General features: G+C 44.2%; 1 protein-coding gene across 5 annotated transcripts in view; it reads left to right on the forward strand.

Annotated features, from left to right (window-relative positions):
• Positions 1–15781, forward strand: part of LOC140715778 (importin subunit alpha-7-like) — a 129539-nt gene that overhangs the window by 79603 nt on the left and 34155 nt on the right. For all 5 annotated transcript variants that reach the window (XM_073028152.1, XM_073028154.1, XM_073028155.1 and 2 more), the window contains 2 exons: positions 14100–14263; positions 14975–15053. In XM_073028152.1, the coding sequence (XP_072884253.1) occupies positions 14100–14263; positions 14975–15053 (243 nt within the window). The remainder of the gene's footprint in view (positions 1–14099; positions 14264–14974; positions 15054–15781) is intronic.

Genomic DNA, 15781 nt, shown 5'->3' on the forward strand with positions numbered 1-15781 from the left:
CGTATCACCTCTTTCTGATCGCTTTATTACTTCCACTATATTTTCAATCGTGATCATCATTATTTTCATGAACATAAACACTGCAGATTCAGAGCTGCGCCACTGGGTTCTAATGTCCACCGCACTGAAATGGGTTAAATAAGGTCCGGGGTTCCGCTGGGTCTCTGAAAGACCACCGCACTGAGACAGGTTAAATAAGGGACTTGAGCATCCGAGATTTTTGGTATCCGCGGGGGTCCCGGAACCAATCCTTCGCGGTTAAGGAGGGCCGACTGTAATATCACTTCATGGGGGGGTGTATATATTTATTAAAGTAACTGGATTTCCACCTATATTCCCCCTTACCAGAATATATCTGCGCTCCTGATCTCCCATTTTGAATACTTTTTCAAGATTTAGCTTGCTTGAGATGAGAATAGCAACTCCTCTTCTATGTCCTGATTTATATGAGGAGAAAAACAAATTAGTGAAGACCATTCTCTTTAATTTTCCATGCTTATTATCACTTAAATGAGTTTCATGTAAATATACTACATGGGCTTGTTCTTTTTTCATTTTTGATAGAATTTTACTGTGCTTGATTGGATTCAACAGCCCATTGACATTAAAAGAAATGAATTTTACTTTGTCCTTAGCCATGTGTATTTATCTGTTAGTATATCATTGAAATTTGTAGAATATAACTTAATCGATCTACTCCCTGAACAAATAAGAGCGAATAATTTTAAAAAAGGTAACGAAGGTGTGATTCCACGGCCGGGGTCTCTAGATGACCCTGGGTTGAGCTAGAAGAAATGTCTAGCCGTGGAGGATAGCCCCTCCTACCTGTGAGTTGAGGGTCCCACTGCAGTACCTATAAAAGTAAGTAAAAAAATTGATGTCCATTACACAGAATTTATTTCCCTGTGTATTCCTCCTATGTATGTATTCTCATTTAGGTGGGAAAGAAGGAGTGAATGAATGAATTTTTTAAAATTTAGTAATATAAAATCCACATTATAATACGTATTTCTTGAGATAGGTATATCACCGTCTATTTTGCTTCCGTTTAGTTTATCAGCACTTTTAAAGTTAGCCAAACTTCATGGCTCTTCTGGAGGAGGTGAGGGCTATCATCGGAGAACTCACAGTATCTTCCTAATATCCTTCTCTCATCTTCCTCCCGCCCCCTGCTTTCTCAGTTCTCTTACTATTTCCCAAGCAGATCGGGATAATTGCTCAGCCATGCTTTCCCTCGGTCTGACCACGCTAACGGGCAATCCTCTATTGTTCAGGTCTGCAGTCGCCTCTTCCACCGTCTGATATAGCTGTATGCCTTCTTCGTAAAACACTCACAGTTTAGCAGGGTACAGGGTTTGGAATTTAATCTTTTCTTGCTTTAATACTTGTTTCGCTTCAGAATATTCCTTCCATTTCTGTAGGACCGCTGGGGGGTAATCTTGATCGAAGTATATTATCTTCCTGTTCCAAAACACCCTCTTCTTTCCCCAGGCCCTTCGTAGAATCTCCACCTTGCTTTTGAATTGAAGGACTCTAAGTACTATTGAGCACGGCTTACTTTCTCTGTCTCCGGAAGACCTCAGGACGAGGGCGCGATGCGCCCTCTCAATTTCAGTCTCCATAGTTGGGGGAATCTCCAGCGCTTCCCGCAGCAACTTTTCTGCAAACTCCCATCATCGACAACCCCTCTGCTCCTTCGGGAAATTATAAATCCTGATATTTTTTCGTGGTGACCTTCCCTCCTGGTCAAACAATTTACTTTCCTGCTGATAAAATATTTTTATTGTCTTACTTAGTATCTGTTCTACATTTTGCACGTGATCTTCCACCTTCTCAATTCGTGTCTCTGCCACCGCTATTTTCTGATTGACTTTGGTGAGCTCTGACTTTATATCATTGAGTTGCTGTTTTATATCTTTTTGGACTTCCCTTATCTCTTCCAAGATCCTTATCATATTTGCCGCTTCGTCTGAACGAGGCCCAACGTCAGCCTCGCCACCACGCACACGTGTAGGAGAGCTGTACATTATACCTCTCTTCCATAGGCTCTGCAGTGATGCTTTTTTTTATCTCCATTTTTCCCCATTCTTGCCCCCCTTATCAATTCAGATATTTTCAAAAGATCTTATATTTGATGGATTAACGGGCAAAATATGCCCCGGAAAAAAATTATTCTGGAGGAGCTCTTGATTTAAGCTGCCATTCTGGATAATGACATCACCAGAACCCCCTGTACTGTACATATTCTGTGCCTTCCAAATTGCTACCAGAAATTCCATCCATTGCTGCTCTGCCATCATCCCTGCCAGTGTTCTTTTCCAGTCAATTCTGGTCAACTCTCTCGTGCCTCCGTAATACTGATGCACTATAACATCTACAGCTGTAATGTGACATCCCATCTCTGAATCAAAATCAGATTTATTATCACTGAAATACATCCTGAAACTTGTGTTTTGCAGCAGCAGCAGTACAGAGCGATATATTAAAAATTACTATAAATTATATATATATAAAGTAAATAGTGCAACAAGAGAGCAAAAATAGTGAAGTAGTATTCATGGGTTCATGGACCATTCAGAAATCTGATGGTGGAGGGGGAGCATTAAGCATGCATCTTCAGTCTCTGTGTGGCGCATGGCCAAGTGGTTAAGGCATTGGACTAGCGATCTGATGGTTGTGAGTTCGAGCCCGAGCTGAGGCAGTGTATTGTTTCCTTGAGCAAGGCACTTAACCACACGTTTCCCCAGCTGAAAAAGGGTACCAGCAAAATGCTGGGGCTTAACCTCGCAAGGGGGTGGGTGGGGGAGTCTCGTACTCTCAGTTGTTTCACGCCATGGAAACTGATGTAAGCACCAGCCTGATGAGCCTATAAGGCTCAGGACAGACTTTAACTTTAACTTAAGGTTCTGTACCTTCTCATTGATGATGTCCTGGATGATGATGGTCCTTAATGATCGGCACCGCCATCTTGAGGCATTGCCTTTTGAAGATGGCCTTGATGGTGGAGCTGGCTGAGTTTACAACCCTCTGCAGCTTTTTCCAATCCTGTACATTGGTCCCTCCATACCAGACAGTGATGTAACCAGTAAGAATGCTCTCCATGGTACATCTGTAGAAATTTGCTGATTTCCTAATTGAAATGTAGCTGCTGGCATGCTTTCTTCGTAATTGAATCAATACGTTTGGTCCAGGATGTTGACTCCGAGATACCTGAAGCACCTCTCCCTTCCTGCTGCTGCCTGCCAACTTACCCCTTCTGAGGTCCACAATCAGTTCCTAGTTCTTACTGACTTTGAGTGCACGGTTATTGTTGTGACTCCACTCAACCAGATCAATCTCACTCTTGTATGCCTCCTCAATACCATTTGAGATTCTGCTAACAACAGTTGTGTCATTGGCAAATTTATGGTTGGTGTTTGAGCTGAGATTAGCCATAGTTATGGGTGTAAATAGAGTAGAGCAGTGAGCTAAACATGCATCCTTGAGGTGTGCCGGTGTTGATTATTAGCAAGGAGGAGTTAGTCCGATCAGCACAGACTGTGGTCTCCCGATGAGGAAGTCAAGGATCCAGGTATAGAGGCTCAGGTTTTGAAGCTTGTTGACTAGTATGAGGGCATGATAGAAACACAGAACAGAAACATAGAAAGCCTACAGCACAATACAGGCTCTTCAGCCCACAAAGTTGTGCCAAACATGTCCCTACCTCCGAAATTACTAGGCATACCTATAGCCCTCTATTTTACTAAGCTCCATGTACCTATCTAAAAGCCTATTAAAAGGCCCTATTGTATCCACCTCCACCACCGTTGCTGGCAGCCCATTCCACGCACTCACTACTCTTGAGTAAAAAAACTTACCCCTGACATCTCCACTTCCTACTCCCCAGCACCTTAAACCTGTGTCCTCTTGTGGCAACCATTTCAGCCCTGGGAAAAAGCCTCTTACTATCCACACGATCAATGCCTCTCATCATCTTGTACACCTCTATCAGGTCACTTCTCATCCTCCTTCGCTCCAAGGAGAAAAGGCCGAGTTTACTCAACCTATTCTCATAAGGCATGCTCCCCAATCCAGGCAACATCCTTGTAAATCTCCTCTGCTCCCTTTCTATAGCTTCCACATCCTTCCTGTAGTGAGGCGACCAGAACTGAGCACAGTACTCCAAGTGGGGTCCAAAATAGCTTCAACATTGCCTCTCGGCTCCTAAGTTCAATTCCACGATTGATGAAGGCTAATACACCATATGCCTTCTTAACCACAGAGTCAACCTGCACAGCTGCCTTGAGCGTCCTATGGACTTGGACCCCAAGATCCCTCTGATCCTCCACACTGACAAGAGTCTTATCGGTAATACTATAGTCTGCCATCTTATTTGACCTACCAAAATGAAACACTTCACACTTATCTGAGTTGAACTCCATCTGCCACTTCTCAACCCAGTTTTGCATCCCATCAATATCCTGCTGTAACCTCCACACTATCCACAACACCCCCAACCTTTGTGTCATCAGCAAACATACTAACCCATCCCTCCACTTCCTCATCCAGGTCACTTATAAAAATAATGAAGAGTAACGGTCCCTGAACAGATCCCTGAGGCACTCTACTGGTGATCAACCTCCATGCAGAATATGACCCGTCTACAACCACTCTTTGCCTTCTGTGGGCAAGCCAGTTCTGGATCCACAAAGCAATGTCCCCTTGGATCCCATAACTCCTTACTTTCTCACTAAGCCTTGCATGGGGTACCTTATCAAATGCCTTGCTGAAATCCATATTCACTACATCTACTGCTCTTCCTTCATCAATGGGTTTAGTCACATCCTCAAAAAATTCAATCAGGCTCATAAGGCACGACCTGCCCTTGACAAAGCCATGCTGACTACTCCTAATCATATTATACCTCTCTAAATGTTCATAAATCCTGCCTCTCAGGATCTTCTCCATCAACTTACCAACCACTGAGGTAAGACTCACTGGTCTATAATTTCCTGGGCAATCACTATTCCCTTTCTTGAATAAAGGAACAACATCTGCAACCCTCCAATCCTCCAGAACCTCTCCCGTCCCCATTGATGCAAAGATCATCGCCAGAGGCTCAGCAATCTCTTCCCTCACCTCCCACAGTAGCCTGGGTTACATCTCATCCGGTCCCGGCAACTTATCCAATTTGATGTTTTCCAAAAGCTCCAGCACATCCTCTTTCTTAATATCTATATGCATAAGCTTTACAGTCTGCTGCAAGTCATCACTATAATCACTAATATCCTTTTCCATGGTGCAAACTGATGTAAAGTATTCATTAAGTACCTCTGCTATTTCCTCCGATTCCATGCGCACTTCTCCACTATCACACTTGATAGGTCCTATTCTTTCACGTCATATCCTCTTGCTCTTCACATACTTGTAGAATGCTTGGGGTTTTCCTTAATTCTGCCCGCCAAGGCCTTCTCATAGCCTCTTCTGGCTCTCCTAATTTCCTTCTTAAGCTCCTTCCTAGTAGCCTTATAATCTTTTAGATCTGTAACATTACCTAACTCTCTAAACCTTTTGTAAGCTTTTCTTCTTGACAGATTTATTAAAAGCCTTTGTACACCACGGTTCCTGTACCCTACCATAACTTGCACATCTCATTGGAACGTACCTATACAGAATTCCACACAAATATCCCCTGAATATTTGGCACATTTCTTCCGTACTTTTCCCTGAGAACATCTGTTTCCAATTTAAACCTCCAATTTCCTGCCTGATAGCCTCATAATTCCCCTTACTCCAATTAAACGCTTTTCTAACTTGTCTGTTCCTATCTCTCTCCAATGCTATTGTAAAGGAGATAGAATTATGATCTCTATCTCCAAAATGCTCTCCCACTGAGAGATCTGACACCTGACCAGGTTCATTTCCCAATACCAAATCAAGTACAGTCTCTCCTCTTGTAGGCTTATCTACATACAGTGTCAAGAAACCTTCCTGAACACACCTAATAAACTCCACCCATCTAAACCCCTTGTTCTATGGAGATGCCAGTCGATATTTGGGAAATTAAAATCTCCCATCATGACAACTTTGTTATTATTACACCTTTCCAGGATCTGTTTCCCTATCTGCTCCTCGATATCCCTGTTACTATTAGGCAGCCTATAAAAAGCACCCAGTAAAGTTATTGACCCCTTACTGTTCCTAACCTCCACCCACAGTGACTCCATAGACAATACCTCCATGGCGTCCACCTTTTCTGCAGCCGTGACACTATCTCTGATCAACAGTGCCATGCCCCCACCTCTTTTGCCTCACTCCCTGTCCTTTCTGAAACATCTAAAACCCAGCTCTTGAAGTAACCATTCCTGTCCCTGAGCCATCCAAGTCTCTGTAATGGCCACCACATCATAGCTCAAAGTACTGATCCACGCTCTAAGCTCATCTGCTTTGTTCACAACACTCCTTACATTAAAACGGACACATCTCAAGCCTTCGGTCTGAGCGCGTCCCTTCTCCATCACCTGCCTATCCTCCCTCTCGCACTGTCTACAAGCTTTCTCTATTTGTCAGCTAACCTCCTCTTCCCCAGTCTCTTCAGTTCGGTTCCCACCCCCCAACACTTCTAGTTTAAACTCTCCCCAGTAGCCTTAGTAAACCTCCCCACCAGGATATTGGTCCCTTTGGGATTCAAGTGCAACCCGTCCTTTTTGTAAAAGTCACACCTGCCCCAAAAGAGGTCCCAATGATCCAGAAATCTGAATCCCTGCCCCCTGCTCCAATCCCTCAGCCACGCATTTATCCTCCACCTCATCCTATTCCTATTCTCACTGTCGCGTGGCACAGGTAGTAATCCCGAGATTACTACCTTTGCGGTCCTGTTTCTCAACTTTCTTCCTAACTCCCTGTAGTCTTTTTTCATGACCACTTCCCTTTTCCTACCTATGTCATTGGTACCAATATGTACCATGACCTCTGGCTGTCCTCCATCCCACCGCAGGATATATTGGACGTGATCCAAAACATCTTGGACCCCGGCACCTGGGAGGCAGACTACCATCTGAGTTTTTTTCCTGCATCCACAGAATCGCCTGTCAGACCCCCTAACTATAGAGTCCCCTATCACTACTGCCTTCCTCTTCCCTTCCCTGTCCTTCTGAGCCACAGAGCCAGAATCTGTGCCAGAGGCACGGCCGCTGCTGCTTCCCCCAGTTAGGCTGTCCCCCCCCTCCCAACAGTACTCAAACAGGAGTACTTATTGTCAAGGGGTACAGCCACAGGGGTACTCTATAGTATCTGACTCTTCCTCTTCCCCCTCCTAAAGGTGACTGGTCTGTCTCCTGTGGCCCCGGTGTGACCACCTACCTGTATCTCCTCTTTGTCACCTCCTTGCTCTCCCTGACTAGGCAAAGGTCATCGAGCTGCATCTCCAGTTCCCTAAGTCGGTCCCTCAGGAGCTGCAGCTCAACACACCTGGTGCAGATATTGCCATCCGGGAGGCTGGGAGACTCCAGGACCCCCGTCATCTGACACTGATCACAGAAAACTGGCCTCACACACATACTTCCTACCTCACCTCGTCCCCTTACTGCCTAAGCCTGTTGAGCCACCTATCACTCTGCTGCCCGCTCCGACGCTGCTCGCTGGATTTGGCTGCCTTCTTTTTAAATGTTTCGCGCTCTACTGGCTGATGTCACGTGCCTGCGCAGTCTCACCTCTCTTTAACTGGAGTAGTAAAAAACTCCCTTTGCTCCGAAAAATCAGCAGTTCATTGGCAGCGTTCTTGCTCTGAATTAAAAACTTGTTGAATGCTGAGCTGTAATAAATAAATAGCAGCTTGGTGTCGGCATTGTTGTTGTCAGGAGAGCCAGTGAGTCTGTAGACCTATTGTGGTGGTTGGCAAATTGTAGTGGGCCCAGGTCCTTGCTCAGGCAGGAGTTAGTTCTAGCCATGACCAACTTCTCAAAACACTTCATAACAGTAGATGTGAGTACTACTGTGCGATAGCTGTTGAGGCAGTTTTCCCTGCTATTTTACTCAGTACCCTGACCATGAAGTTAGACATGCCAACACCTTCATCACCATTGTGGCCACTTTCAGGAAACAATGTTATTTGTATCCATAGGTCCCTCTGTTTTACAACACTTTCTAGAGCCCTGCCGTTTTACTGGATAAGTCCTGCCAGTTTTAACTTAACCAGAATCACAATCAGGTTTAAGCATATGTTGTGAAGCTTGTTAATATTGCGGCAGCAATGATATCTATAGAAAAATAACAATTGCAGTAAGTATATACATGTATTTACAGTATGTTAAATAGTTAAATTAAAAGTAGTGCAAAAACAAATTTGAAAAAAGTAATGAGGTAGTGTTCATGGGTTCAATGCCCATTTAGAAATCTGATGGCAGAGGGGAAGAAGCTGTTCCTAAATCACCAAATATGTGCTTTCAGGCTTCTGTACCTCAGTCCTGATGGTAACAATGAGAAGAGGGCATGTCTTGGGTGATGAGTGTCCTTAATGTGGTACATCTGTGGAAGTTTTCGTGTGTTTTAGGTGACAAACCAAATGTCCTCAAACCTAATGAAATATAACAGCTATCTTGCCTTCTTTATAGCTGCATTGATGTGTTTGGACCATGTTAGGTCCTTAGAGATATTGATACCAGGAGCTTGAAATTGCTCACTCTCTCCACTTCTGATCCCTCCCTGAGGATTGGTGTGTGGTCCCTCATCTTATCCTTTCTGAAGTTCACAATTAGCTCTTCATCTTACTGACATCAAGTACAGTACGCAACAATTTGTACTTGGCTGCATTAAATTCTACCTGCTATACCTTGGCCCACTTTCCCAGTTTATCTCAATCCTGTTGAAATGTTAGAAAACCTTCATCACTGTTCACTATACCACCAGTTCTAGGACAGATAATCAAGATTCAAAAACTTTGTCATTCTAACCGTACATCAGCTCTGCAGGGCAGAATGATACAGCGTTTCCCAGGAGCAGTGCAATCATAACATAACAAACGCAACACTAAATAATAAACATAACAATAAACAGTAAATAATAGATAGTAAAACACAACAGCCACATGTCAGTTAAAATCAAGTTATAAGTGTCCAGTGCAAGTTAAAAGTGTCCAAAACAGAGTCAGGTAGAGCAGCTATTTAACAGTCTGACTGCCTGTGGGAGGAAGCTGTTTAGTAGCCTTGTGGTTTTAGTTTTGATGCTTCTGTAACGTTTACCTGATGGCAGAAGAACAAATAATTCATGGAGAGGGTGTGAGGGGTCTTTAATGATGTACCGTGTCTTCTGGAGGCATCGACTCTGAAAGAGGTCTTAGACAGAAGGTAGGGAGACCCCAATAACCTTCTCTGCTCCCCTAACCACCCTCTGCAAGGCTTTTTTGTCGGCAGCATTGCAGCTGGAGTACCAGGTTGTGATACAAAAGGTCAGCACACTCTCAACCACGCCTCTGTAGAATGAAGTTAAGATGTTAGTGGGGAGTGATGCTTGTTTAAGCTTCCTCAGAAAGTGCAATCTCTGCTGGGCTCATTTCACAATCCCAGTGGTGTTCCTGGACCAGGTGAGATTGTCCGAGATCTGCACCCCAAGGAACTTGATGTTTTCCACTCTCTCCATTGTGGAGCTGCTGATGCTGAGGGGTGTGTGCTCAGGCTGAGACCGTCTGAAATCAACGATCATCTCCTTGGCTTTGGTGACATTAAGCATCAAGTTGTTGTCACTGCACCAACTCTCTAGGTGTTTGACCTCCTCCCTGTACGTTGTTTCATCATTTTTGCTGATGAGCCCCACCACTGTGGTATTATCAGCAAATTTAATGATCAGGTTCTCCTTGAATCTGGCTGCACAGTCATGTGTAAACAGCAGTGTAAACAGCAATGGGCTAAGCACAAAGCCTTGTGGGGATCCAGTGCTCAGTGTGATGGAGTCAGAGATGTTCCTGCCAACACGGACTGACTTTGGTCTCTCTGTCAAGAAATCCAGAATCCAGCGACACATGGCAGCGTTAAGGCCAAGCAGCGACAGTTTCTCCACTAGTCTCTGCAGGATGATGGTATTGAATGCTGAACTGAAATCAATGTACAGGATTCTGGCATAAGTGTCTTTGTTGTCCAAGTGAGAGAGAACTGTGTGCATTGTGGTGGATATTGCGTCCTCCGTAGAGCAATTTGGATGATAAACAAACTGTAGAGGATCCAGCGATGAGGGGAGGCTGGCTGTGATATGAGGTTGACAAGCCATCCAAAACATTTTATCACTATGGGGGTCAGGGCAACAGGACGGTAATCATTTAGACAGGCTACATCTGATTTCTTTGCTACAGGGATGATTGTGGAGGTTTTGAAGTATCTGGGGACAATGGCTTGACTAAGGGAGATGTTGAAAATGTCTGTCAGGACATCTGCTAATACATCAGCATATTCCTTGAGCACACATCCAGGGATGTTGTTGGGACCTCCCGCTTTTCGTTGGTTAACCCTGGCAAGGGTCATCCGTGTTTGCTCTGAATCAATGATTGGAGCCGGCTGGTCAGATGGTAAGAAGGGATTGACTCTCCCCCTTGCTGTAGTGTTTGATGCTTCGAAGCGTGCAAAGAATTTGTTAAGCCTGTTAGGAAGAGAGGCATCGTTGTCATCAGTTTTCTGCCTGATCTTGTAGTCTGTCAGAGCTTTAATTCCCTGCCACATCCGTCTGGTGTCACCTGTGTCACAGAAGCGTCCATGTATTTTGCCCGCGTAGGCCCTTTTCGCTTTCCTGATCCCTAGTGAAACCGCAGACCTGGCTGAGCGAAGTGTACTCCTGTCCCCCGATCTGTAGGCTGTGTCACGGGCCTTCAGTAGTGAACGCACCTCTGTTGTCATCCATGGCTTTTTATAACCATGTGCGGTGAAGGCTTTCATCACAGTGACATCCTCTGTGCATTTGGCTATGTAGCTGATTACTGCCTCCACATACTCCTCAATGTCTGTATGGTCATCATAGGAGGCTGCTGTTTTGAATATGTCCCAGTCTGTGTGCAAAAAACAGTCTTGTAGTGCTGAGGCTGCTCCTTTTGGCCAGACCCTTATCTGTCTTTTCTCTGCTCTCACACGTTTAAGCAGTGTAATATGCTGGTGTTAACATGACAGATATGTGGTCAGAGTGGCCAAGATGGGGGCAGGAGGGCAGCTTTGTATGCCTGTGGTGTGTTTGTATAAACCAAGTCCAGTGTGTTTTCTCCCCTTGTTTTGAAATCCACATATTGCAGGAATTTGGGGAACACAGACTTTAAGCTGGTGTGGTTAAAGTTCCCAGCAATCACCACAAAGCTGTCAGAATGTGTAGTCAGTAGCTCACTGATGGCTTCATGTAGGCTTCCCAGTGCTTCGTTAGCATTAGCCTCAGCATTGACACTGGGAGCTACGTAAACAGCTGTCACAAGCACGATGGTGAATTCCCTCGGCAGATAGAACGGCCGGCATTTCACAATGAGAAATTCAGCCAGCAGTGAGCAGTGTTTAACAGCTACTGTAGCATTAACACACCAGTCTTTGTTTATATAAATACACAGACCTCCTCCTCAGCTCTTGCCGGAGCTAGCTCCCTCTCTGTCCGCACGAAACGATGTCATTCCCTCTAGCTGTATCGCCGCATCCGGTATGTTGTCATGGAGCCAGGATTCCGTTAAGATATACACACAGCAGTCTTTAAATTCCTTGGATGTTTCTCTCAGCAGACGCAGCTCATCCAGCTTGTTGTCGATGGAGCGGACATTTGAGAGCAGGAGGGATGGTACCGCTGGCCTGGTGGGGTTAGCTTATAGCCTAGCATGGATGCCGGCCCTCTTACCCCTCCTCTGTCTTCTCTCACAGTGCTTTCACTTCCTTCTCCCTCAGGAAGCAACCGGCTTGGTAGCGGATAGTAGTCCGTAGCAGTGTAAACTGTCCATGTCACACCAGAACTCGTCAGTTTTTCCAACATAGTATGCCCTGATATTAACGAGCATATTCTGACTGTATGTTATGTGTCTAGGACAAACAGAACAAACACTAGCTACACTTATCGCTCCATGAGGGGCCGCTGCGTCCATGTGCGCCGCCATATAGCTGAGGTGCCAAAGTCTTTTGCACAGTATTGTATTTGTCCACATGGAGTGGAGAGCGAGTAAATCAGTTGGGAGCAAAGGATGTTGGGAATGGTGAGGGTGAAGCATTGTGGGAGGGGTGTGGGACAGGTGGCAAAGAATGAGTGCCAGTGGGTGGGAGTTAGTTGGCACAGCTAAGTACCTATCCAGCCCTGAGACTCCAGGCAAGGTTATTTGATTCCAAACAATTGGTTTGTCGGTCACTACAGAATGTCTCTGCAGTGCTTCCCTCTCCCTTCCCCTTTTTTTCAACCATGATTCCCCTATCTCTGCCCCCTCCCACTCTTAGTCCACAATAGAGACCCATATCAGCTTGTTCCTGCCCCACTGAACTCATATCTGCATAGCTCGACTCCATTTTATCCTCCCTAGTTCAGTCCCTTCCTACCTACATCTGTGACACTTCACACACTCTGGATCTTTTCAATAATTTAAAGTTCCCTGACCCCCATCGTCTTATTTTACTATGGATTTCCAGTTCCTATACACCTCCATCCCCAACCAGGAAGGCCACAGAAGCTCTCCATTTCTTTCTGTACACCTGATCCAGCCAATTCCCTTCCACCACCACTGTCCTCCATCTAGCAGAACTTGTCTTCACTCTTAATAATTTCTCCTTTGGCTCCTTCCACTTCCTTCAAACAAAAGGTGTAGCCATAGCCTGCCGTCTTGTCAGCTACATGGAACGTTCCATGTTCCAAGCCTACACAGGTGGCCATCCCCCACTTTTCCTACAGTATAGCAATGACTGCATTGATGCTGCTTCTTACACCCATGCGGAGCTTGTCGTCTTCATCCACTTCCCCTGCAACTTCCACCCTGCCCTCAAATTTACCTGGTCCATTTCTGAAACCTCCCTCCCCTTTCTCAATTTCTCTGTCGCTAACTCTGGAGACAGCTTATCTACTGATGTGTATTAAAAACCCATGGACTCTCACGGCTACATGTATGATACCTCTTCCCAACCTGTTTATTGTAAAAATGCCACCCCCTTCTCTCAGTTCCTCCGTCTCTGCTGCATCTGCTCTCAGGATACCTGCGTTTCATTCCAGAACAACGGAGATTTCCTCCTTTTTCAAAGAAAGCAGCTTCCCTTCCTCCCATCAATGCTGCCCTCACTTGCATCTCTTCCATTTCATGCCTGTCTGCTCTCACCCCTTCCTCCTGTCACCCTACCAGGGATAGAGTTTCTCTTGTTCTCACCTGCCACCCCGCCAGCCTCCACGCCCAGCACATAATTCTTTGCACCTTCTGCCGTCTCCAACAGGATCCCACCACTAAGCACATCTATCCCTCCCCCCCTTCTGTTTTCCGCAGGAATTGCTCCCTACATGACTGCCTTGTCCATTCGTTCCTCCCCACTGATCTCTCTTCTGACACTTATCCTTGCAAGCGGAACAAGTGCTACACTTCCTCCCTCACTACCATTCAATGTTGTATTGGTGGGACATTAGAATCAAAGAATACTACAACCCATCTAGTCTGTGCCAAACTGTTATTTTGCCTTGTTCCACTTACCTGCACCTGGACCATATGCCTCCCATTCATGTACTTATCTAAACTTCTCTTAAATGTTGCAATCGAACTCACATCCATCACTTCCACTGGCAGCTCGTTCCACACTTGGCACCACTCTTTGAGTGAAGAATTTCTCCCTCAGGTTCCACTTAAATATTTCACCTTTTGTCCTTAACCTTTGACTTTCATTTCTAATCTCATGCAACCTCAGTGAGAAAAGCCTGCTTACGTTTACCCTATCTACACCCCTCATAATTGTGTATAACTCTGTCAAATCTCCTCTCATTCTCATATGCTCCTATTCAATCTTTCCCTATAACTCAGGTCCTCAAGTTTTGACAACATCCTTGTACATTTTCTCTGTAATTGTCTCAAATGAATGGATAATTTCAATGTTATTTAATTTTCATCTTCAATTTAGAAAGCAGTTAAAATGAATAAACCTCTATTTTACCTACAGGTTTCGCCGTGTTTAGCTGTACTGGCCAGATTACTGTTCAGCAGTGACCCTGACTTGCTTGCTGATGCTTGTTGGGCATTATCATACTTGTCAGATGGACCCAATGAGAAAATTCAGGCTGTTATTGACTCTGGGATTTGTAGACGATTGGTGGAACTCTTAATGTAAGTTTTTTTTGTCCCATGATGTAGTAATATTCTTTATGGTTACTTTTGGGTCACTCCCTAGACGTTAGAAACATCAACAATCCATGAATAGAGCTAGAAATTTACAAGGATAAGTATTTGAGTACTTCACTGTTTTATTTTCCCTTTTTATTTAATATATAAAGTCATAACGTTTGACATATATTTCCCTGTTTCTCATTCCATTATTATAATGTACGTGTGCACGTCCCCTGTTGCACCTGTTAGCTTGCTTTATGTCTATCAGTTTGGAGATGTGAGGGCTATAAATGTCTTATGATAAAATCTCTACACTTTTGCCAACTAAAATCTGGAAATTGTGTGCTTGGAATGGGCTGCCAAACTACCTCCTAAATAGGGCTGCACCTTAAATAACTAAGCTCAGAATATTTAGTATCTGTGAAGAAATAAACAGTTTATGTTTTAAATCCAAGACAAAAGATTGTTGATGGTTAACTATTTACTCTCTGCTGCTGTCTGTTTCTGCTTTTGCATTTGTTTCAGTTTAACAGCATCTGCTGTGTTTGGCTTTTAGTTTGTATCTGGCTTTTCCCAAAGCAACAAATAAGCATTACAAAAAGACTTGCTGATCAGTATGTGGCAATCTTGATTTCTGTGCCTTGTATGAAATAGCCTGCTCGCATGTTGGATGCATAATTTCTGAGAAATAATTATGTGTATTTCTTATAGGCATAATGATAACAAAGTTGCCTCACCAGCATTAAGAGCTGTAGGTAACATAGTAACAGGTGATGACATCCAGACACAGGTAAGTGCACTACAGACCTTTCATCTATATTTACTAAGAAGGAAGACATTGCTCTTTCAGGTTTCAAGAAGGGGGGCAGACATATTCTAAAAAGAACTGTAGACACTGTAGAGGTGGATAAACTCCCAGGGCTTATTGATATATATTACTGGCTGCTATGGGAGACAATGGAAGAGGTTCTGGTGGCCCTGATAGAGACTTTTATATCTTCATTGGCCACAGCTAAGGTGCCAGATTACTGGTACCTTTGTTCTAGAAGGCCATAGAATAAACCAATGAATCTAATGTCAGTGGATGGGAAGTTATTGAAAAAAGCACTGAGAGACAGCATTAACTACACTTGGAAAGGCGAGGGGTTGATTAGGGATAGTCAACATTGCTTTCTTGGTGTGGGATCCTCTCTGACCAATTTAACATAGTTTTTTTTGAAGAAGGTAACAAAATATATGGATGGGGGCAATGTAGTTGATGATGTCCTTGTGGCCATGGACCCTTGCTGTGTGTCACATATATGATCAATTTGAACGTGACAAATTATTTGTAAATTTGCAGATTGACATGAAAATAGATGATCATGTTGATAGTAAGAATAGTTTTAAGTTAGAGAAGGATAATAAGTTACAGAAATGCTTAAAGATAAATAAAATCCAGGGCTTGACCAGGTGTAACCTATGACATAGAAGCAGAGGAATAAGAGGAGAGGGAGTTGCATCAACATGATGGCAATT

This window comes from Hemitrygon akajei, chromosome 24, assembly GCF_048418815.1.
Source record: "Hemitrygon akajei chromosome 24, sHemAka1.3, whole genome shotgun sequence".
NCBI lineage: Eukaryota > Metazoa > Chordata > Chondrichthyes > Myliobatiformes > Dasyatidae > Hemitrygon > Hemitrygon akajei.